This window comes from Scleropages formosus, chromosome 2 (genome assembly GCF_900964775.1).
Source record: "Scleropages formosus chromosome 2, fSclFor1.1, whole genome shotgun sequence".
NCBI lineage: Eukaryota > Metazoa > Chordata > Actinopteri > Osteoglossiformes > Osteoglossidae > Scleropages > Scleropages formosus.
In genome coordinates this window covers 93,082-115,325 of record NC_041807.1, presented here as the reverse complement: position 1 = coordinate 115,325, position 22,244 = coordinate 93,082, and the positions used below count along the sequence as shown (strand labels likewise).

The 22,244-nt window shown below is 48.1% G+C and overlaps 1 protein-coding gene across 1 annotated transcript; it reads right to left on the bottom strand.

Annotated features, from left to right (window-relative positions):
• Positions 1-1,900: 1,900 nt before the first annotated feature.
• Positions 1,901-20,637, bottom strand: slc25a34 (solute carrier family 25 member 34). The gene is made up of 6 exons (XM_018751279.2): positions 20,437-20,637; positions 18,828-19,409; positions 10,811-10,876; positions 3,236-3,388; positions 2,932-3,066; positions 1,901-2,443 (listed from the first exon to the last, which is right to left on the bottom strand). Exons 2-6 carry the CDS (start codon positions 19,272-19,274, stop codon positions 2,255-2,257), a joined length of 990 nt encoding a protein of 329 aa, XP_018606795.2. The 5' UTR covers positions 19,275-19,409; positions 20,437-20,637; the 3' UTR covers positions 1,901-2,254.
• Between the last annotated feature and the right edge of the window lie 1,607 nt (positions 20,638-22,244).

The following is a 22,244-nucleotide window of genomic DNA, read 5'->3' as shown; positions in this document are numbered from 1 at the left end:
TACAATATTTAAAGCACAACGTATGTTATCGGAACCAAACCTGGCTTTAACAGATCCAGTTTGATCAGGTTTGGTGATTTTTGGGAAGACAGTGTCAAGCCTATGTGCCAAAGTTTTGGTGACAACTTCAAAATCCAAATTCAGCAAACTGATATGTTGAAAGGAGAAGCATTCCGAATACTATTAAAAAATAAGTTAATTAATTAGAAGGTATTTGTGTTTTCAAAAAATTGTAACTGAAATGTTCGTAACACAAGGAAGTAATGTATACAATCAGCAATAAAGAAATTAAATGAAATTATGATAAATTCTTTATTCATCTGGCATTCTTCTCAAGCAGCCTGTCACATACGAGCTACAAAACACTATCAACCGATTGACTAACTGCTGAACAATCAAACATTTACCTCTGAAAATTATTCAAATAAAACTATACCAACAGCTGCACATCTGAGCAAATCAGTCCTGTTTTTTATTTATTTTTATTACACAGCATTCAGTGAATTTACATTAGTTATTGAAGGTAGTTAGAATTATTTTTTTAAGTAAGGCATTGACTTTTCCAACTGGATCCCATGGTAACAAAAATATTGAAGACAGCAGTAACACTGGAGGTACTTCAAGAGTACAACTCCACACACGGCCAAGGTACATCAGTCCAACAGCCTCCATAGTGTTGGCTACTACAGAGGCACTTTGCACTGATTGTGTGAAGCTGAGATACCTGAGAATTTTCGGCAAACCACCTCCATCTCTTATGTCATTCATTAACAGAGCCTTTTGCATCTCATCAACGAAAACTGAATACACTGCTCTCCTGCATAGCACTGGTCTTGTCCAAGTAGTACACCCTTTTCTGCAGTTTTCTGTAGAGATTTTATTTCTGTAGTGTTCAAAATCATCAATCTTCTTTTCAAGAGGATCAAAAAGTGTTCATTTTTGGCAGCTCACTGAAGTTTCGCAACACCATGGTATGTCCTATGAGTGTTATGGCAATTTTATTTTATATTCATTAACCTAAGGTTACTGTGTGTACAACATTGTCTTTATTCTAACTGAACTGTGAGTGTAACCCACATGGAGATTCATTTCATGCTTGTGATAACTTAGCTGCAGCCTGTAAGGGTGTCATATTTTTTGCAACATTGCCATATTTTCTTAACCGGCATTTGCAATAGTCATGCAGTCTATGGCTTTGGTGGGAACCCCTTGGAAATATACCAGCAGCGGAGAACTTGCCAGAAACCTGACAGAACGGTGTAGAGTGGTTGGATAGGCTATGCTGCTTTGCACTCCAGTTCCACAAAAATTGCTTTAACTGGTCATGTGTGCTAAAATATTGCTTACTTAATAGATAAGCTTTACTATTTTTTTCCAATCTTTGCCATTACACTGAATTTTGGCAATATGTATTAGAGTAACAATAAACTCACTTGACAAATTGTTTTGTAATATGCAGTGTATTAATCAGTGTTCAACATAATATCGTATGTTCACTTTGTTATAGCATTACATAGGTAAATAAGTATGCAGATTCATCTGCGAGAATTTTTAACACAGGTGTCAGCACGGGGCACAGCGAGTAACACTGCCGTCTCACAGCGCCTGGGTGGTGCAAGAGGACATGGATTCGATCCCTGCTCAGTCCGTGTGAGTTTGCATGTTTTCCCCATGTTCTCCTAGGTGTCTGCATGGATTTCCTCCAGATGCTCTGGTTTCCTCCCACAGTCCAAAGACATGTTGTTCAGGTTCACCCCTAGTGTGTGAATGACAGAGGGTGTGTGTGTGTGTGTGTGTGTGTTCCACTGATGTATGGATGAGTAACCCATTGCAAGTAATGTATCTAGCAGTGTAAGTCACCGCGGTGAATAAGGAGTGTGGACTGATAACACTACATAGTGTTCTTTGAAGTCGCTTTGGAGAAAAAACATCTGCTAAATAAATAAATGTAAATGTATCAGGCAAGAAGGTGCAAGGATTTTTTTGGCCTGTCATGAACATCCAGAAGCACCAAAAATCTATAGGAAAATTTTAAAAAACTGACTTCTATAAAGTGTACATCATGAGCTTTGCTCTTTACTGGTCACAAATATACCTTCTGCCCCTCCCTAGCAGTCATATTAATTCACTTGATCCCTTCTGTCCTATCTGCCCTCATACCGCCCATCACCTGACTTGACTTAGTGAATGCAGGAGTCCGCACGTCCCTAAGTCAGTCCTCCTGGTAGGTGTGAAAGGACTACAGACTAAGTTGTCAATCCTTCACCTCGGGCTGGCAGTACTGTAAGGCCCTTTGCCTCAGGAGGTCCCAGAAGAGCATACTGAGGACAGTGTGGGGAGCAAGGCGCAGGAACACTGGACCCATACCCTTGTAAAGGCCCATGGGCCCCTCAGTACGGCACACCTTCAACAGGCAATCGAAGAAACCCTGGTAGAGCCGCCCCTAGAGAAGATGGCAGTGGATAGTTGATACAAGTGAATCTGTTGCTGAGCTTCATGTCAATTTAACTGGTAATTTCTAAAACACAATAATATTAAAGTCAATTAATATTGTTATAAAAAATGTATTACTGAAATATAATCATAAACTATATGTTTCCCTTGTGGGATCAATAAAGTATATCTATCTATCTATGTACACTTTTTCCAAAACTGTGTTAGAAAAAATAAAATTTTCCTAGCATTTAAAAATGTGACAGAAAAAAAAGGAGGAGGTTTGAGCTGTTGGGGAGTCAAACCCAAGGTAGGAAGCGGGAGTATTGAGATGGACAGCTACCAGGGACCTGCCCCTGTCCTAAATGAATCATGACAGTCAGCTACACCTACCTGAGCATAACAAGGGGGACAATAAAGGCAGCTGGCTCAACAGCAAAGTAACAAGAAAAGTTAACACATCTGATCAGTTTTAGGGAGCATAAAAAAACTCTTCACCTTACGCATTTCATCCACAGGCTGGTTGTAAAGTCGGGTGCTGATGACGTCGAATGGAGTCATGGTAATAGTCACAGCGATTCCACTAATCATCGCAGCTGTCAAGGCCACCAGGGAGCTGTTAGGATTAAACCACTATGGAAAAAGCATAATAAAAGTGCACTTTTAAGGATGGAAATTTCATATGTTACTGATTCAAGTCTGGTTCTCTTCTGAAATTTGTTGGTGAAAAGCTAGAGCAGTCACCAGCAGCTACACAGGGTTCATCCAAGCATATTTGCCCTAGGCCCTCTCACACTCTCACCTGCATTTGTGAGACCCAGTTCTTGGCAGAGCTAAAGGTTGCAAGTTGTGATGCTGAGCCCACCATGACCCTGGGGACTGCCCCATTCACACCCCTCCACAGGCCAATCACACCTTCGCGCCGATATATGCTGACAAATGCACTCGACACCCCCTGGAAGACACAGAAAACATGTATAAGTGTTGCACAAGGTGTGGTGCAACGTGAGAAACAAATACCAGTACACTCGGGCCTCACATAACGGCATTCTGTACAAGGGAAAGTGGCTTACGTACCCTTTTTAACGCAGCAAGTTTATTATTTTAGTTGTTTGCAGTCCTTTTATTCTTCCATACGTGCCTTATTTGTTAAAAAAAAAAAAAAACCACATGATAATACACATTCTGATAATGAATGAGTGATATCCTTCTGGGTTTAATAGATAATAAGAAGTAGTAGCAAACATATTAATTAGGGCTGTAGCCATGCAATTCGAAAGTTTATATTAGAATCGGTAAGTTCTGTTTAAAATCCCATTCCTACTTTAGTGAACTCATCCTGAAATGCTCCAGTAAAATTACCCTGCTGTATAAACGGGTAAATACATATAAAGTTGGTAGCACAGTGGGCTCTTGCTTCAGATCTAGGTTGGAATCCAGGTTCTTTTGTGTGGAGTTTACATGTTTTTCCCCATCTTTACTTGAGTATCCTCCAGCTCCCATAGTCCAAAGATGTGTTTCAGGAGAACTGGCGATTCTAAACTGCACTTATTGTGTATGTGTCGTGATTGTGTGTGTTACACTGCTGTTGTGCGGAAGGATGGATAATTGTAAGTCGCTTAGTGTATCTAGCATTGTAACTCACTTTGTACAAAGGTATCAGCTAAATACAAACAAATTTTTGAAAGTTACTCACTAGAGAAACCTAGTATTGTAAGTTGTGACGGGCAAAGTCAGCTAAATAAACAATAATAATAATACTAAATAATGACGCAAAAATTCTCCATATATTAAAGAGGCCTATTCAACACCAGATGTGATCATTTTCTAGAATTATTTCATTAACTTTCTACAACTCCAGAAGTCTGTCCATCTCCCGATTTCTTTGTAATTCCAAAATTACTTTTACCATCCTGTTAATCATCCGTAAAAGCAATACAAAACAGACGTCCAGCCATTTATTACAAAGTTCGGTCCTGTAAAAACTTCAGCTAAAGCAATAATAATTAAAAATACTCTCCAACAATACTATTCATTCATTATAAATAAACACTGCAGGGTTCTGGGGGTTCTAAGCCTATCCTGGAAGCACAGTTTGGAAGGCAGGGTACACTCTGGATGGGACTCCAGCCTAAGCTAGACTAACATGTTTATTATTTTTTATTAACTTTTAGATCCATTAAAATTCTTGCAAAATTACTGAATATAAAAATATGTAATCTACATAACCTCCTATTCAGTCTTGATTGACGATTCATCCCATAAGCATGTGCAATGATCATTCTCTGGGCATTTTTGAATGTCAATAAAAGCTTAATAATAGAAATGTTCCTTGGTTTAGTTTTGGATATTGATATATTTAAAAAAAAAGACTTTTTTTTTCTCTGATCCACATTAAAATTTGAACTATTTTAAAATGACTGAAAAGAAATACAGGTCTCCACAAATTGCATGATGGTTGTTAATTGTTTTATACGATAAACATGCAACTTTCTTCATCTTCATCACCAACACTCACAAACGTCAGATCCAAAACTGTAAACACAGTGAAAATGAGATGAAGGAAGGTAGTTCCACAATACTGTTCTGACTGGATGTGTTTTACTTGAAACTAAATGTTGAACAGAGGGCATGGCATGGTGTGACATGGCGTGGCGTGGCTCGCTCTCTGGCGGGTCTGGCGTTCGAGTCCTGCTTGGGGTGCCTTGCAATGGAGTGGCATCCTGTCCTGGGTGTCTCCTCTCCCCCTCCAGCCCTCCACCCTGTGTTGCCAAGTTAGGCTCTGGTTCGCTGTGTCCCCGCTCTGGACAAACGGTTTCAGCTAGTGTGTGTGAATGTTAAACATGTAATTCAGCATATTTTGATTCCATAGCAAATAGAAACGTTATAAAATAGGATAGCTGAGATAATAAAATTACAAATAACCAGAGACTGAGGTTGGAGACAAGTGAGGATCTTCCGAGGTGCGAACGTCATTTCGGGGGGAAAAGCAATACTCAAGAAACCGGTGAACAAACTGAGGTCAAAATGCCAGGAGAAGCAGGAGCGTTGAACAGGGAATAGGGTACTGGGAAGTCAAAACACTGAATGCACAAGCCAACGGATGGGCGTTGTAGATTCTGCATCCGTTGCTGTGATGGCGCTGCCTTTATACCGGACCGTGCTAATCGGCAACAGGTGCTGTCACTGAGCCTGTGGGTGTGGGCGTGACAGTACCCCCCTCCCTATGGGCGGCTCCAGCCGCCTTTCTGGGTCTGGGCAGGTACCCCTGGGGCTGGGGCGCCGCGCGATCCGGGTGGTCCCTGTGGAAGGCCGAGATCAGTTCGGGGTCCAGGATGTCCGCTGCTGGCACCCAACAGCGCTCCTCTGGGCCATACCCTTCCCAATCCATCAGGTACTGTAGACGTCTGCGATGGTACTGGGAGTCCAGGAGCTTTCAAACCGTGTATGCTGGAGCCCCATCCATCTGCAAAGGTGGGGGAGGCGCCGGTCCACGAGGAACCTGGAGGAAAGACACTGTATATGGTTTGAGGAGGGAGATGTGGAAGGAAGGACAGACCTGGAGATTCGGCAGCAGGTGCAATCAATACGTGACAGGGTTGATCTGTTAGATGATCCTGTAGGGGCCGATGTACCGCGGGCTGAGCTTCCTGGATGGGAGTCGTAATTTTAGGTCCCTGGTGGACAATCAGACCAACTGGCCAGGACGGAAGGAGATGTGGCGACGGTGACGATTGGCCTTCTGCTTGTATCGGTGCACACTTCGACGCAGATGAGCGGTCACCGCCCACCATGTCTCTTCACTATTCCAGTATCAGGGATCTACGGCTGGGATGTTAGTGCATTCGGAATGCCAGGAGAATAGGGGAGGCTGATAACCTAGGAAACACTGGAACGGGGTGAGTCCGGTAGAGGTGTGTGGGAGAGAATTATGGGTGTATTCTGCCCACGGTAGAAACCAGGCCCATTGATGTTGTTTTTGGCCACAGTAACTCCTTAAGAACCCACCCAGATCTTGGTGTAGTCTCTCCACTTGTCCATTAGCCTGTGAGTGGTATCTGGATGTCAAATTTACTGACACTCCCAACTTCCTCCAGAACGCTTTTCACAACCGCGACATGAACTGCGGACCTCTATTGGACATTATGTCCTCCGGGAGACCATAGAGGCGGAATACGTTATGAAATAAGGCTTCGACGGTCTCCAAGGCAGATGGGAGCTGCGGTAACGGGATTAGCCGACAGGCCTTCAAAAACCAATCCAGGACGCTGACGATAGCAGTATTACCCTGGGAGACCGGGACTTCCAACAAGAATTCGATTGATATGTGGGACCAGGGCTGCACTGAGACTGGTAGGGGCTCGAGCAACCCCGTGGGCTTCTGGTTTGAGACCGGAGCCTGGGCACACATCTCGCAGGCCTCTACGTACTCCTGTATATCTTCCTGGATGGACGGCTACCAGTGCCACCCTTGGAGAAGGGAGAGGGTCCGTCGATGGCCTGGGTGTCCCGCCCCTGGGAGTCGTGTGCCCACTGAAGGAGAGATGGTCGAATACTGACAGGAACATACTCCTTACCTGCCAGCTTGTTCGTTGGCCCCGGATCTCCTTCTTGGGCTGCCTGGATCTCCTGCTTAAATTGCCATCGGATAGGCACCAGCACCAGCTGTTCGGGTAGGATGAGTTTGGGTACCCTCGGGCCTGGATCTTAGACTCGGGACTGGGTGTCGACCTTGGTGTTGTTCGTTCCCAGCCTATACGACACAGTGAACCTGAACCGGGTAAAGAATAGTGCCCAGCACGCCTGGCGTGGATTCAGATGCCTCACCGTTTGCAGGTACTCAAGGTTTCGGTGGTCCGTGAGAACAAGGAAAGGGTGCTCGGCACCCTCCAACCAGGGTCGCCACTCTTCCAGGGCAAATTCCCAGTTACCAATGTCATAGTTACGCTCTGTCTGGGTCAACTTATGTGAGAAATACGCACAGAGGTGGAGCTTTGCTGGTGTACCCTGTCACTGGGAGAGAACTGCACCGACTCCTAACTCTGAGGCATCTACCTCCACCACGAACGGGAGCGAGGGGTCTGGATGTCATAGGATCGGCACTGTCGTGAACCGTTCCTTGAAGGTCTGGAAGGCCTTCAGTGCATCTTCTGTCCACCCCAGCCTCATTCTCTTTCCCCGCAGCAGAACCATAAGGGGGGCGGCCACCGAGCTGAAACCTCTGATGAACCTATGGTAGAAATTTTCAAACCCCAAAAAACACTGCAGGGACTTCACGGATGTGGGTTGGGGCCAGTCCAGCACTGCTTGGCCTTTCTTGGGGTCCATAGCCAGTCTGTCGGCTCTCATGATGAACCCAAGGAAGGTGACCTGCTTCTGATGGAATAGACATTCCTTCCCTTTTACATAGAGACTGTTTTCTAGCAGTTTCCACAGAACCTGGCGCATGAGTTGTATGTGCTGATCTCTTGTATGAAAATACATCAGAATATCATCAAGGTACACCAAGACTCTGTGGTTAACCATGTCTCCCAACATATGGTTAACAAATGCCTGGGACGCTGACAGCGCGTTGGACAGGCCAAATGGCATGACTGTGTACTTGTAGTGACACAGGGAGGTGCTAAACGCAGTCTTCGACTCGTCGCCCTCCCGGATCCAGACCAGACTGTATGTGCTGTGCAGGTCCAGCTTCGTGAATATCTGTGCTCCGTGGACTTGCTCCAGTGCCGTGGAGATGAGAGGCAGGGGATGCAGGTATTTTATGGTGATCGCGTTCAAACCACGGTAGTCGATACAGGGATGCAGCCCTCCGTCTTTTTTCATGATGGAAAAGAACCCGGCAGTTGCTGGTGACGCGGACAGCCGAATGATCCCAGAGGCCAAGGCCTCTGTCATGTACTCCTGCAGTGCCCGCTGCTCTGGTAACAACAATGGATAGATTCTACCCCGAGGGGGAGTGGTGCCCGGCAACAGATCGATCGCACAATCCCAGGGTCTATGCGGGGGTAGAACAGCCGCTCAGCTCTTACTAAAGACCTTTGTGAGGTCTTGATATTCCGCAGGGATATCATAGGCCTTAGCAATGTCAGGGCTCTCCACAGAGGTGACCCGGAAAGGAAGGGCTAAGCAGGGGTTTGTGCGCTGCAGTCCCCAGGCCACCAGTTCCCCAAGCTCCAGGAAAACACCGGGTCATGCTGAGTCAGCCACATGAACGCGAGTATTAACAGCAAGTTGGGGGTCCGGATCAGAAAAAAACGTGAGGTCCTCCATATGGCATAAGCTCACTCGTACTCGCAATGGCACAGTCTGCTTCTCCACCACACCCAAGCCCAACGGTTGCCTGTCCAGAGCACTGATTCGCAGGGCTACTCCACACTCTTGCACCGGGATGCCCTGCCATTGAGCAAAGGCCGCATTTATAAAGCAGCTGGCTGCCCCAGAATCTATCAAGGCATGCACCTGTACCCGAGTGGAACCCCAAGACACCTCTAACTGGCACCATTAACCGGGTATCTGAGCGGCGTAGGGCACTCACCTCAGCTCCCTGGCGGGGTTTCGTGGAGGGCCGTCTAGAGGGGCAGTCTGTTCTGAAGTGCCCGGCCTCTCTGCAGTACAGGCGCAGGTGGCCCCGGAGCCGTCGCTGCCTCTCTTCAGGGGTCAGCCACCCTTGTCCCAGGTGCATTTGCCCTGGGGCCTCCTGGTTGTCAGGGGCAGCCCGGGGCGTGGGAATCAGTCCTGCGCGAGGTGATCAATGACTACCACCATTTCTATGAAGCAGTCCAAAGTCCAAGCCTCACCCCAGTACGCCAGTTCGGCCTGGATCCGTGGGTGCAACCCACGCCTGAAGAATGCCAGAAGGGCGGCTTGATTCCAGCCACTGTGCCCCACCAGGGTCCGGAATTCCAGGGAATACGCCGCTATGGTCCGACTGCCCTGCTGTATTGTCATCAGGCGGTCGCTGGCTGTGTGAGCTGAGAGAGAGTGGTCAAACAGTGCCTGGGAATCCTTCCGGAATCTCTCAAACATGGTGGGGTCTTCCTTTGTGCCAGACGGTGGTGGCCCAGCCTAGAGTGGGTCTGGTTAATAATGATATAGCATACACCATTCGGCTGGCATCCCTCTGAAATACGTGAGGCTGGCTTGCAAAGATGAGCTCACATTGAATGAGAAACCCCGGGCATTTTTCAGGTGGACCGTCATACTTTTCAGGCGTGGCCAACCGGGTGTCTGTCACTGGTGTGCTTATAGTGGCGTCTGATGACGTGGGGAGTGCTGTGGGTTCGGCGACGGTGGCTTCGGCTGCAGCCGACGCAGTCGCAATGGTGGACTCTTCGGTGGGTTTGGGGACCAGTTGCACTGGCATCAGAGCCTGTAGGGTCTCCAGGATCTGCCACAGCATTTGATCGTGAGAGCCCAGCAGGACCCCCTGCGCAGACACCGCCTTTTGCAGGCGCTCCAACTCCGCTGGGTCAATAATGGCGGAATCTTCTGTCACGATTGTGGACAGGAGATGGGAGATAGGGTTTGGACCCAAGTGCGGGTGCTGTTGTTTCAGTGCCAAAATCCCAAAGCAATCAGAGACTGAAGTCGGGGACAGGCGAGTATCTTCTGAGGTGTGAGCGTGGTTTCAGGTGCGAAGCAATACTCAGGAAACCGGTGCACAATCCGAGGTCAAAAAGCCAGGAGAAGCAGGAGCGTTGAACAGGGAAAGGGGTACTGGGAAAACAAAACGCTGACTGCACAAGCCAACGGATGGGCGTTGTAGATTCTGCACCCATTGCCATGATGGCAATGCCTTTATACCGGGCTGTGGTAATTGGCAACAGGTGCTGTCGTTGAGCCTGTGGGTGTGCGTGACGATGATCCACAGCTGGATGTGAATTCAACACAGTAGTCTTTTTAATTCCTTAATTTTACAAAGTTTAATAATGAAGCATGCAAGGTTACATGTCCACAGCACATGAAATTGGTGGAACAATGGACATGCTTTTGATTTTTAAGAAGAAACAACTGTGGTTAGGTTTATTTAATATGTAGATATTTTGATGATCTTTCGTATTATATTTCTTTCCTTTGTAATTGCTTTACAAATACTAAAAAGAACAAATACAAAACTGTGGTTTTGGAAATCTCAAAAATATGCATAAGAAAATTTATGCACATTTTGTTTCCGTGTTAGGTATGAAACTGACATGTCAAGAGCCAACCGTCATATACATTACAGGTAGCCCCTTCAAGAAGCAGGAGTTTGAACGCATAAGACCCACAACGGTGGGTCTCTAGTGCAGTGTTTGATGCAGAGCAGCAGGGCACAGTAAGGAAGTTTACACTGAGGTTCTGCTACCTGTCAGGTGGCTCCCTCCTTCCTCCTCACCTGGTGGTTGTGCTGGTGACCCACAGCAATAGCCTCCACCGCCTGGGCCTGAAGGTGAGTCTTCACCTGTGAAGATGGGTGGATTGCACAGTTAGAAACATCTCACCATTCTCTTCTCCTGCAGAAACACCACACACAAGGAGTCTTTAAAAACCTTCTGAGTAGATTCCACACCCAAAGACTGTGTCAGAAAGCAGCCAGCAGTAAGTTTTTATATCCTTTGCATTTGGTCCTCTCACACTAAGTCTTTCAGCCTGGCATCAGTTTCATTCCCTCCCACCAGCTCATGGACTGCTGATGACAACGTCCACAGTTCAAGCTTTTCACGTGTGAAACCTGACTCAGGGCATCAGAGCCAGCATGCTGAAGGAAGCCTCTCTGTGTCCTACTAACATGTACAGGGCAGCTAAAATAGGCACAGGTCTGTGTCATCTTCCCTCTCTCAGTTCACAAATGGGAGAAGACTTTGTGAAGGAGGCGAGGAGAGGAACTAAAGATAAGTTTGGGTGAGGTAAGGTATATTTAGCTGCTCTGATTTACCCAGCCTACTCCTGCAACATATAATGTTTCCAGGAACATATATAACCCATAAACACAGTTCGATGAACGGATGGACAGATGGGATAGGCTAACATCACAACTGCATTTCAAAGAAACTTTGACCTGTTTACTGGAAAACAAGTCTGTCTCTTTGGACATGCTATTTACCCATGATTTTACTGTATTAGAAGTCGTGGGTGCCTCAGATTAAGTTAATGAAATGTTAAACAAAAACCCAGGCTTCCGTCACACAACAAACATATGATGAGGGCTTATACCTGCAAAGCTCATAGGGAGGTATCAAACGACACTTTTGAGAAATGCCTTATGGGAACAGAATTTCTATTCAAAATACAAGCTACAGTGATGTACAGCAGTATACAAGACTTCTACTCACACACCAGCCATGTGCCTGTCTGCATAAGGAAAATTTTCCTGACTGCGCAGTATTTGCACTTATTAATTTAGGTGACAAGTTTCTCGAAACTGACTTACAATTAGTCACCACTTTATATAATTGCATAATTTCAGTGGAGTAACTTTTTTTTTTCTTTTCTAAGAGCAAGTATCTTGCTCAAGGGTACTACAGCTGGAGATTGAACCTGTGACCTTAGGATCCCAAGGCAGCAACTTTAACCACTATGCTTCCAACTGTCCTTTTACAGCCTCACATATGACATATTACTTTTATTCATTTAGCTGACACTTTCCTCCAAAACAACTTACAACGTTGAGCTACCTATTATTATTTAACCATTTACAGTATACTGCAAGCCAATATTTAACTGCAATACAGATAATTACCTTGCTCAAGGGTGCTACAGCAGTAGGGGAGATCTGAACCTATAACCTTTGGATCCAAAGGCAGCAGCTCTATTAACAGTACTTTCAGCTGTACTTAGTCTATTATCCATATGTTGCAAATTATACTTTACAAATTGTTTAGAACACACACACACACACCCACACACAGTGGCTGAAACCGCTTGTCCTGAGCGGGCTTGCAGCAAACTGGAGCCTAACCCAGCAACACAGGATGCAAGGCTGGAGGGGGAGGGCACACACCCAGGATGGGACGCCAGTCCATCGCACGGCACCCCAAGCAGGACTTGAACCCCAGACCCACCAGAAAGCTGGAGACCCCCTGCTTAGAAGACTGTTCACAATATTTAGAAGTGATTATAATAAAATTATTATGAGAATTCTCTTTCTAGAGTCAAATAAGAATTTTTATTTTATACATTATCTTTACAAGTAGCTTCTCAAAGCATCGTACAGCAAAGATGAAAGGTATGTGCATTACAGCGATAAAGCAGTTTGTAATATATATCAGCATTTTAAAAAAAGCACAATAAAACAACTGAATAAAACGACAAGCAGCATTTAAGCATTTAAGGGCCGTAGGGGTCCAGAGCGTTTCGTTGAAGCATACATGGTGATGCAGGCTACACCCTGAACGTGAAACTAGTCCACTCACACTCACTCACTGTACCATACACATACTAAGGGTAATTTAGAGTCACGAGTTCAAGTGAAACACATGTTTGGACTTGAGAGAGTATGGAAACTGAACAGACTGAGCCAAATTCAAATCTATGTCCAAAGCCATGACACAGGACTGCTGAGGCACAGCACTACCCAGCGTAAAATGGTTTGAGTCCTACCAATCAGACAGATTCTATCAAGTGGTCTGGCGGGGCTCCGGTTCTTTTCCTCTAACTCTCTTAACAGTGTCCCGCAGGGCTCAGCACTGGGTCCTCTGCTCTTCTCAATCTACACCTCCTCCCTTGGCCCTGTCATTGCCCCCCATGGATTCAAATAGCACTGCTACGCTGATAATACCCAGCTCTTCCTCTCATTTCCACCTGGAGCATCGGACATCTCCGCGCACATCGCCGCCCGCCTGTCGGACATCTCTGCCTGAATGTCTGATCACAACCTACAACTCGACCTCTCCAAAACAGAGATCCTTCCCCCCCCAGCTGGCCTGTCTTCCTGTTGCTAGTTCTCTATCAAACTGGACAACTCACTAATTTTTCCTACCTCCTTGGCTAAGAGTCTGGGAGTGATGATTGACTTAAGTCTATCTTTCTCTCAGCACACTGGAACCACAACCTGGACCTGCAGATACATCCTGCATAACATCTGCAGGCAACTACTTGTCCAGGCCATGGTCACATCCCGTCTGGACCACTGCAACTCTCTCCTGTCGGGCCTTCCTGTTATTGCCATCAAACCTCTACAGCCGATACAGAACGCTGCTGCACGAGTTGTGTTTGACTTGCCAAAGTGTTCCCATGCATCTCCTCTACTTGTTTCTCTGCATTGGCCCCCCATAGCTGCCCAGGTCAAATTTAGGATCCTGGTTATGGCCTACAAAAGTATCAGTGGAACTGCTCCCAGCTATCCACAAGACTTGATTATCCGCTACACCCCAACCAGACTGGTACCCTCTTCCACATCTGCCTGCTTGGCGGTCCCACGCACGAAAGGTAAAGCACGGAGGTTCTTGGTTCTGGCTCCGTTGTGGTGGAACGACCTCCCCCTCTCACTCAGAACTGCTGAAACTTTTTAAACACATTATAAAGGGTCTTAAAACTCACCTCTTCCAGACTCACTTTGACCACGATCTCTTAAGTTCATGTAAGGTGTAATGTTCATGCACTATAACTTTGAGATGATGCGTGTTAAACGATGGATAAACCTTCACGCAACAACCTGCGCTTTACAATCATGCATTTGCATCTAAGTCTCTCTTTCTGCTGATCTAATGCACATATTGGATTTTCTATGAGATGCACATTGCTTTAGAGAAAAGCATCTGCTAAATAAATAAATGTAATGTCATGTTCCACCATGCTGCCCAAGAACAACATAATAAATCACCAAAATAAAAGGAGAAAATAACAGTAAGGTAAATGATGAAGGGTAAAGGGATAGAAAAAGGAAAAACATAAATTTGGAACATGAGGGTTTTAAGACCGACTTTAAAGGTCTCCAGAACACCAGTCCACCTGAAACACGTCTTTGAACTGTGGGAGGAAACCCACATGAACACAGGGAGAATATGCAGACTCAACTGGACTCTTAACTATATTGGAACCCACAGCCCAGGACCTGGGAGGCACTAGTATTACTCTTGTGCTGTTGTGACACCCAGAATGAACAGAAGAGCAAAAAAACATGAAAGAAAATAACAGTAAGATAAACGAGAAGCAACAAATGGGGTGTGGAGACAGAAAAAAATGGAAAACACAAATGTGATAAATGGTTTTGTACATCCCCTCCGTGAACCGCCACCTTACCGTGGTGGAGGGGTTTGAGTGCCTGAATGAGTCCAGGAGCTATGTTGTCTGGGGCTATATGCCCCTGGTAGGGTCTCCCATGGCAGACAGGTCCTGGATGACAGACGAGACAAAGCGCGGTTCAAAAACCCCTTATGAAGAAAAAAATCAAGGCTTCCGTTTACCCCGCCCGGTATGGGGTCAACGGGGCCCCACCCTGGAGCCAGGCCTGGGGGGGGCTCGCATGCGAGCGCCTGGTGGCCAGGTCTATGCCCACGGGGCCTGGCCGGGCTCAGCCCGAAGCCATGACGTGCAGCCGCTCTTCGGTGGGCTCACCACCTGCCGGAGAAACCGTAAGGGGGCCAGTGCATTGCGATTTGGGCGGTGGTCGGGGCCGAGTGCCCGGCCGACCCAAACCTCGGGCGCCAACTCTGGTTTTTGGGACTTGGAATGTCACCTCCTCACCGGCGGGGAAGGAGCCTGAGCTGGTGCGGGAAGTTGAGAGATACCGTCTAGATATAGTCGGGCTCACTTCCACTCACAGCTTGGGTTCTGGAACCACTCTTCTCGATCGAGGGTGGACTCTCCACTATTCTGGCGTTGCCCAAGGTGAGAGGCGGCGGGCTGGTGTGGGCTTATTAATAGCCCCCCAGTTCAGCCGCCATGTGTTGGAGTCCACACCGGTGAATGAGAGGGTCATCTCCCTACGCCTTCGGGTCAGGGAACGGTCTCTCACTGTCGTTTGTGCTTATGCGCCTAGCGGCAGTGTAGAGTACCCGGCCTTTTTAGAGTCCCTGGGGGGCGTGCTGGAAAGCGCTCCCACTGGGGACTCTGTCGTTCTACTGGGGGACTTTAACGCCCACGTGGGCAGCGACAGTGATACCTGGAGGGGCGTGATTGGGAGGAACGGCCTCCCTGATCTGAACCCGAGCGGTGAGTTGTTATTGGATTTCTGTGCTAGTCGCGGTTTATCCATAACGAACACCATGTTCATGCATAAGGGTGTCCACCAGTGCACTTGGCACCAGGACACCCTAGGTCGGAGGTCGATGATCGACTTTGTAGTCGTTTCTTCTGACCTTCGGCCATATGTCTTGGACACTCGGGTGAAGAGAGGGGCTGAGCTGTCAACTGATCACCACCTGGTGGTGAGTTGGATTCGATGGCGGGGGAAAAAGCTGGACAGACCTGGCAGGCCCAAACGCATAGTGAGGGTCTGTTGGGAACGTTTGGCGGAGGCCCCTGTCAGAGAGGTCTTCAACTCCCACCTCTGACAGAGCTTCAACCAGGTCCCGAGGGAGGTGGGGGACATTGAGTCTGAATGGACTATGTTCCGCGCCTCCATTGTCAGGGCGGCAGTTCAGAGCTGCAGCCATAAGGTCTCCGGCGCCTGTCGCGGCGGCAATCCCCGAACATGGTGGTGGACACCGGAAGTAAGGGATGCCGTCAAGCTGAAGAAGGAGTTCTATCGGGCCTGGCTGGCTCATGGGAATCCTGAAGCAGCTGACGGGTACCGACGGGCCAAACGGAGCGCGGCTCTGGCAGTCGCCGCGGCAAAAACTCGGGCTTGGGAGGAGTTCGGTGAGGCCATGGAGGAAGACTTTCGGTCGGCCTCAAAGAGATTCTGGCAAACCGTCCGGCGACTCAGAGGGGGGAAGCGGTGTTCCATGAACACTGTTTACAGTGGAGGTGGTGCGCTGCTGACCTCAGCTGAGGATGTCCTTGGGCGGTGGAAGGAGTACTTTGAGGATCTCCTCAATCCCTCCGACACGCCTTCCGTAGAGGAAGCTGAGGCTGGGGACTTGGAGGTGGACTCGTCCATTACCCTGGCTGAAGTTGCTGAGGTAGTCAAAAAACTCCTTGGTGGCAAGGCTCCGGGGGTGGATGAGATCCGCCTCAAGTTTCTCAAGTCTCTGGATGTTGTGGGGCTGTCTTGGCTGACACGCCTCTGCAGCATCGTGTGGAGTTTGGGAACGGTGCCTCTGGACTGGCAGACCGGGGTGGTGGTCCCTCTTTTTAAGAAGGGGGACCGGAGATTGTGTTCCAACTACAGGGGGATCACACTCCTTAGCCTCCCTGGGAAAGTCTATGCCGGGGTACTGGAGAGGAGAATCCGACCGATAGTCGAACCTCGGATTCAGGAGGAGCAATGCGGTTTTCGCCCTGACCGTGGAACACTGGACCAGCTCTATACCCTCACTAGGGTGCTGGAGGGTTCGTGGGAGTTTGCCCAACCAGTCCACATGTGTTTTGTGGACCTGGAGAAGGCATTCGACCGTGTCCCTCGTGGCATCCTATGGGGGGTACTCCGGGATTATGGGGTTCGGGGCTCGTTGCTATGGGCTGTTCGTTCCCTGTATGACCGGAGCAGGAGCTTGGTTCGCATTGCCGGCAGTAAGTCAGACCTGTTCCCGGTGCATGTTGGACTCCGCCAGGGCTGCCCTTTGTCACCGATTCTGTTCATTATCTTTATGGACAGAATTTCTAGGCGCAGTCGGGGAACGGAGGGTGTCTGTTTTGGTGGCCGCGAGATCTCGTCTCTGCTTTTTGCGGACAGTGTGGTCCTGTTGGCTTCATCAGTTCAAGACTTGCAGCGTGCACTGGGGAGGTTTGCAGCCGAGTGCGAAGCGGCGGGGATGAGAATCAGCACCTCCAAATCCGAGGCCATGGTTCTCAGTCGGAAAAAGGTGGATTGCCCCCTCCGGGTTAGGGGGGAGTTGCTCCCTCAAGTGGAGGAGTTTAAGTATCTCGGGGTCTTGTTCACGAGTGAGGGAAAAATGGAGCGGCAGGTTGACAGACGGATCGGTGCGGCGTCCGCAGTAATGCGGTCATTGTACCGGTCTGTTGTGGTGAAGAGGGAGCTGAGTCGTAAGGCGAAGCTCTCAATTTACCGGTCGATCTACGTTCCTACCCTCACCTATGGTCATGAACTCTGGATCATGACCGAAAGAATGAGATCGCGGATACAAGCGGCAGAAATGAGTTTCCTCCGCAGAGTGGCTGGGCGCACCCTTAGGGATAGGGTGAGGAGCTCGGTCACCCGGGAGGAGCTCGGAGTAGAGCCGCTGCTCCTCCGCATCGAGAGGAGCCAGTTGAGGTGGCTCGGGCATCTGTTCCGGATGCCTCCTGGACTCCTCTCTGGGGAGGTGTTCCGGGCTTGTCCCACTGGGAGGAGGCCTCGGGGCAGACCCAGGACACGTTGGAGAGACTATGTCTCCCGGCTGGCCTGGGAACGCCTTGGGGTTCCCCCAGAGGAACTGGAGGAGGTGTGCGGGGAGAGGGAAGTCTGGAGGACTCTGCTCGGACTGCTGCCCCCGTGACCCGGCCCCGGATAAAAGCGGAGGAAGATGGATGGATGGATGGATGGTTTTGTACATGTGGGTTTTAACCATGGATTTAAAGGTGTTCAGAGTAGTTCTGAGAATGTGGACTGGAATGACATTTTCTTTGAAAACACAGGAATTTTTCATATTTAGTGAGAAGCGGGTGAACCTTTTGACTCAAAAACTGATTTTTCTTTTTTCCATTTAAAACAATGGTAATTAGGGTGTATCTGACAAATCGCAGCGTGAGCAGATTTTCAGGAGCAAATTACACTCATTATGTGACGGAAGCCTGTAGTTAACCTCCTGTGGACGTTCTTAGATATTCCCTTGTGATTCCCAAGAGTCCAAAGAAAGCATTTTCACTAACCACTTTATCTGATTTTCCATGAACACAGGTTGCAAGGTAGAGTACATCCTGGGAGGGACACCAGTCCAACACACATTCGCCAGAGTCACATTTCTTTGGTCCGAGGGAACAAACTAGAGTACTCCATGGGAAACCAACATGTACGCAGGACACTCGAACCCACAACCCTGGAGCGGTACACCACCAGCATTAACCAGTATTCCACCACATTGTCCGCAAATCTAGCGAGTGTAAATTATGCGTGGAAATAGCCTGATAATCATAATATTTTTTTAAACCGATGTCCAATAAAAGAACAATTACTGTAAAAATTGAAACGAGACACACAAATCCATCTCACATACGTATGTTCTCAATACTGAAAACAATACTTCTGCAAGGTTCTGCATGAGTCTACCCACAAAATCCAACACAAAAGCTCTTTGTAGAGCTGTTGGAGGTATCAAGTGAAGACGGAGTATATTTTAACCGTTCTACAATCGTACTCCTGCAACACTCACCAGGTAAGCAGGTGAGGCAATGAAGGCCCCCAGTGCCCCGGCCATGGCCCCTGCCAGCAGGCTGCCCCCAGGAACTGCAGCGAGACCCTCCGCCTCCATGTAGGAGTAGAATCCCAGGCGGACGCCGTTCATGCTGCCCTGGTAGAGCAGGCCAGCCGTGAGCCCCTTCTGCAGACCGCGCAATCCGTCGGCGCGACCCACCAGCCACAGAGCCTGCAGGGCACCGCGGTAATGCCGCGTGTAAGATCCCCGCGCTCGCAGCTCACCCTGCAGCTGCAACCGTGTCTTCACCACTTCCAGCGGGTTCGTGAACACGCAGGCGCCGCAGCAAGCCAACGCGCCCAGCGCAAAGTCGAGCGGCAGCCACAGCGCAGGGCCCGGGTGCGACAGCTGCGAGCCGAAATGAGGATCCCGGGCCGGGTACTCCAGGAGATGGGCCCCCGGCATCTCGGGTCCGCTCCGAACTTCGCTTTTGCCCGGAAAGCGCTCGACAACGGGGACGCGAGATCCTAGTCTTTCGGCTCAAGGCTCACAGCCATCCGGGACGGGCCATGGGAGGAAGAGGTTGAACTTGAAGAACCGCTGCAAGAAAAAAAGAGCGACAACTTCAGGAATTTCTTCAGCATTCCTGTCCGCCCTCACGTGCGGCCTGATATCCGCGTCAAGCCAGAGCCCGTTCGCTTTGCTGACCTTTGCACCCATGTTCTTTTATCTCCTGGTAGGGGGTAAGGCTGAAGAAACCCCCGACTCTTTCTAAATAATGCCCCCTCTGTTCGTATGTAGGACATCCCTTGTTGTTGCCAGAACCAAAGCTCCGCATCTCATGTCACGCTCTCCCAGGGAATGGGGTTCTCGATGGAGCTTCCACTACGCTTATTCATTTAGGTGACAACTTTTCTCCGAAGTGACTTACAAATATTTACCCATCAGGGTAATTTTAGGGTAAGTGCCTTGCTCAAAGGTACTACACAGCCAGAGGTGAGGGGCAAACCTGCAACCTTTGGGTCCGAAGGCAGAGGCTCTAACCGCTATACTAGCGGCTCACGTATTTAACCAACCCGGTACAAAACTTTGAGCGGCTGGGTATCAAAAAAAAAAAAAAAACACTTCTGTTTTTCAAACCACAATCAAACCTGGAAAGAGCTCGCGCACGGCTCTGTGTGTGTGTGTGTGTGTGTGTGTGTGTGTGTGTGCGTGTGTACACATGCGCTCTAAGAGAGCCAAAGTACAGCTCTCCAATGAGAGAAGAATAAACAGAACAACACCCATTTTGCCACACTAACACCAACTTGCTACTGCACCGGACTCACAAAACTAAGTCGCTGTGCATGCGCACACACACACACACACACAAACTAGCACGCACTGTCCATGCAGAAATTATACTGGATTCCAGAAGAGTCCGAGCCGTACCGATGCTCTCCAAAGCAACGATTTTCCGACACAGATGAGCGCTTAGACAACAATCCCCGACAACAAATAAACAATCCAGACACAATGAATGGACAGCAAGAAATAACGTCAATATAACTCGGCAGGCTGGGAAACAGAGGGAACGCATGTCGTAGCCCGATGGAACACGTCTCTTGGACCTCACGGATTTACTCACTCTTTGCTTTCTTCCTCTTTTTCCTCGCCGCGAAGTCGGTGCTGGTGGTAAACATGTGAGTCCTGCGGACTCTTTCAGTCCAGTCCATTGTGAGAGTCCAGCCCATGGATTTACCGGTCAGCCAATGGCCTCGGAGCCCTCGCCACCCCACACCGTTGTCTCGCGCCGCTCTCGGCCAATCAGCTTCGCCGCCAGCTATCCCTCGGCCGCGGTGGATCCTCAGTGGGTAAAGGGTCACTGCAAAGGGGGAGGACAGAGCAGAGCAGAGCAGATCAAGAGGAAAGGAGGTCAGATGCTGCTGACCGCTGGATTGGTTTCACGGGAACGGGATCTTAATCCTTTGAGAAGGAGGAGGCGGGGCCAGGTGCAGCTTCTGTAAATGTCAACATCATGACACGTCGGACAGATTTAGGTGGCGCCAAGGAAGGGTTCCCAGATCTCCCGCCGTCGTCCTTCTCCGTTTGTGTCTCATTTCTTCGTCAATCAAATCTGTGTTCCTTCATCCTTTATCAATCCGGAGCACCGAGTACTGCTGTCTTCCTTAAAAACGTTTCGTTTTAAATGATTGTTTAAATCCCAGCTGTACAAACTCGATATGACAGTAAAAATGATGATTTACCTGAATGTTTTTCTATACAGTTATATTTATACAATTTTTTCATTGATACAAATATTTATATCATTTAGCAGTGATATAATATTATTAAAGGTGACTTACAAATGTCATAAATAGTACACAAATATGCTGCTAAATGAGTAATAATAATAATAATTTATTATTATTATTATTATTATTATTATTATTATTGAGTTGGTAAATTTTCTACGTCTGTGCAAGGAGCTTCCAGTCACCATTAGGAACAGCATAGTACTGTTCATGTTTTTAAAAGTATCAGTATCTCTTATGTCACTGTCATTTACACGACCACAGTGCCAGACATCTGCTACGCCAGTATTTATTGTTCAGCATCTAATTTTTGTTGGATCCCCAAATGGAACATCCTGGAACAACACATTGATGTTCATTAACTCAGAAAGTTGATCTCAGTTTTCACATACAACATGTTTAATCACGGTCCGGTCTCACCAGTTGCTCCACGTATTACGCATACACACGCATTTTCTGAACCGCTCGTCCCATACGGGGTCACGGGGAACCGGAGCCTACCCGGCAACTCAGGGCGTAAGGCCGGAGGGGGAGGGGACACACCCAGGACGGGACGCCAGTCCGCCGCAAGGCACCCCAAGCGGGACTCGAACCCCAGACCCACCAGAGAGAAGGACCCGGTCCAACCCATTGCGCCACCATGCCCCATGCTCCACATATTAGAAAGCTTAAAATGAAGAAAAGAGTTACAAAATCCCAAAAGAGGACAAGTGCATCATCAACAGCAAAGTAAAGACCTGGGTATCACCCTGTATCCCTGACACTGATTCATGTTTTAAATAACTCTGAGTTTCAAAACTGCACAATTTGCTTTTTCATATTCTCAGAATCAACCCACTACACACAACTAACATTTTGTTCATTTAGCTGATGCTTTTTTTCCCGAAGCCACTTACAACATTAATATACTTACTTGACCAGAGCACTTGAGGGTAAGTACCTTGCTCAAGGGTACAACAGCCAGAAATAAGGATTGAACCCATGATATTTGGGTCCTAAGGCAGCAGCTCTAACCACTACATTACCAGCTGTCTCCAGCTTTTGGGAGTATTGTTTGTGAGGGGCTTTTCTTCAAGGCTTGCCCAGCGACAAATTACGGTTTCGGTTATGGTTCGGCTCAAACTAAATGAACGAGTGAACG